Below are 2,349 nucleotides of genomic sequence, written 5' to 3'. Positions count from 1 at the left end.
ACAGAGTGTTGAATAGTATGCTTCTACAACTAGATCCACATACCGACTCGGAAACAGTGCGCATGCATATGGTACAAGTGGAAGCAATGGGCAACAACTACGCTAAACCAACGATGTACAAGGTGAGCAACTTCACCGCATATTACTTGCACGGTAAGTTGCTAAATTCTTTTTTGAAAACTCTATACAGTTATATTCCAAATTCGCAAATTTGATACTAAAATATAGACAGATCTTTACATGAAGGTTCACATGAGATATGAGACGCATACAATTAATATTGTGACCTGAAAACTCAAACTGCACACCTATCGCAATTAAAGTCTACTCTCGATTGAACATCCTTAAGAATATCCGAAACTGATATGGAGCATATCGCGAGTCTACCAGAGGTGACGGAGATGGACTATATCATGGGACACGGTGTATTTTGCGATACTTGTACTACTCTGGTAAGAAGGCCGAGCTTTTTTATATCTCTATGTAGATCGATATACTACTATTATTTCAAAGTTCGTCTAATTCGATTTTGCAGATTTCTGTTGCTCGCATTATACCGACATCAAATGTTCAGACTACACGCGGCGAGACTTTCCTGTGGAATCTGGAAAGAGTTACAAAACAGTCCCGAGCCTTTGATGGTCAGTATATGACACTTTTGAGCGACAGCGGAGACACGAATGTGGACCTCTACGTTATAGACACTGGAATCGATATAACGCATACTAATTTTGACGGCCGTGCATCGTTCGGAGATAATTTTACTGGCAAAATGGCTGTACTCAATGGCGATGGTAAGTTGTACTGGAGGCTGGTGCACGCCATTTATATCTTGCCTTGCGTTGTGATCTTGAAATGGGGTTTGCGAAGTTATTTTATCTTAAAATCGAAAGATTAGTAGATTGCGAATCCCAAGCACTTACGCTCTTACGCCATATATGCTCTCATTTTAAAAACATATGTTTCTATTTTCGCAACCACAGGCACAAGTGTTGCCGGCTATGCAATGTCAAGGTACAATATTATGTAGTCAATTTTTGTTTGTCTGAGTTTGTAGTACAAAAAATATAATATTTATGAAATATAAGTCTAATGATTACATATATACCATTCCTATCTCTGGGTGCTGTGGACCGCAACAGAAAATTTGGAGTGGAAAAGCAAGGAAACGCAATTTCTGTAAAGGCTCTAGCGGGTGAACAAGGCATAGGGAATTCTCGAATCACCATGGATGCATTTCAATATGTAGTTGATCAAGTCAATTGGCGGGGCAATAACAGGCGGACAGGTAGGTTGATTCTTCTACCGCAACAGAAAATTTGGAGTGGCAAAGCAAGGAAACGCAATTTCTGTAAAGGCTCTAGCGGGTGAACAAGGCATAGGGAATTCTCGAATCACCATGGATGCATTCCAATATGTAGTTGATCAAGTCAATTGGCGGGGCAATAACAGGCGGACAGGTAGGTTGATTCTTCTCAGTGGTATATATCTATTTGGAAATACATGGGCTACCCATGTATATGTGCTGGGCTCTGTTGCAGGCCGAGTCACCCGCTAGTAATTATCAAGTTCAGAACGAGTTTTTTATTGTATGTCTTTATTGAAAATCGTTTAATAAGCTATAGGTGGCTTATTCCACTGCCAATGATATCTCATTAATTTCGATGTCATTTTCCCACCGTACAGTTGTCAACATGAGTCTTGGCGGAGGTCGGAGTACTGTTTTCAACTACTTTGTCAATGCGATTGTATCACATCTGAACACAGTTGTTGTAGTCGCTGCTGGAAATGAGAATCGGGATGCCTGTAATGTTTCACCCGCAAGTGCGGAGTTGGCCATAACCGTAAGTGTAAACATGTCTATAACTTGTGTAGTAAGTGGATCGAAGTTGTACAGCTTTTAATTGTGATATTCACTGCCACGAGATTTTATTTGCGGATGTCTGCCCCATAAGTAAATCAAAACATTTTTAAAATCTATTAATACTAAATGTGAAAACTATGTCTTATTGAAGGTGGGTGCATTCACTATCACGGATTCTCGGGCTTCATTCAGCAACTTTGGGTCCTGTGTTGACATATTTGCACCTGGCCAGAGCATTCGAAGCGTTACTCTAAACAACCGCGATCAGTTGGTATGCAAAAACCTAAAACGGCGGTATTCTGCATATTGTTGATACACTAGTCATGTCTCGTACGTCATTGCATTGGCTGCTCTTATGTCTGTCTCATTTTCTAAATTTGGCTGTTCAACCCCATTAAAGGATTTGGCTGCTCAATCCCATCAAAGGATTTGGCTGATGAAACACATTAAAGGATTTGACTGTTCCATAAAAGGATTTGACTGTT

The 2,349-nt window shown here is 40.2% G+C and overlaps 1 protein-coding gene across 1 annotated transcript; it reads left to right on the top strand.

Annotated features, from left to right (window-relative positions):
- Positions 1 to 365: 365 nt before the first annotated feature.
- Positions 366 to 2,135, top strand: SARC_11482 (hypothetical protein; the record flags this gene model as incomplete). The annotated part of the gene is made up of 6 exons (XM_014294432.1): positions 366 to 452; positions 575 to 794; positions 984 to 1,014; positions 1,143 to 1,288; positions 1,687 to 1,844; positions 2,016 to 2,135. Coding segments are annotated over 6 exons (762 nt in total), but the record flags the coding sequence as incomplete, so codon positions are not given.
- Between the last annotated feature and the right edge of the window lie 214 nt (positions 2,136 to 2,349).

Source organism: Sphaeroforma arctica (assembly GCF_001186125.1).
Source record: "Sphaeroforma arctica JP610 unplaced genomic scaffold supercont1.1711, whole genome shotgun sequence".
NCBI classification, from domain to species: domain Eukaryota; class Ichthyosporea; order Ichthyophonida; genus Sphaeroforma; species Sphaeroforma arctica.
Note: the sequence above shows the minus strand (reverse complement) of the source record. Positions and strands in the feature narration are given on the sequence as shown.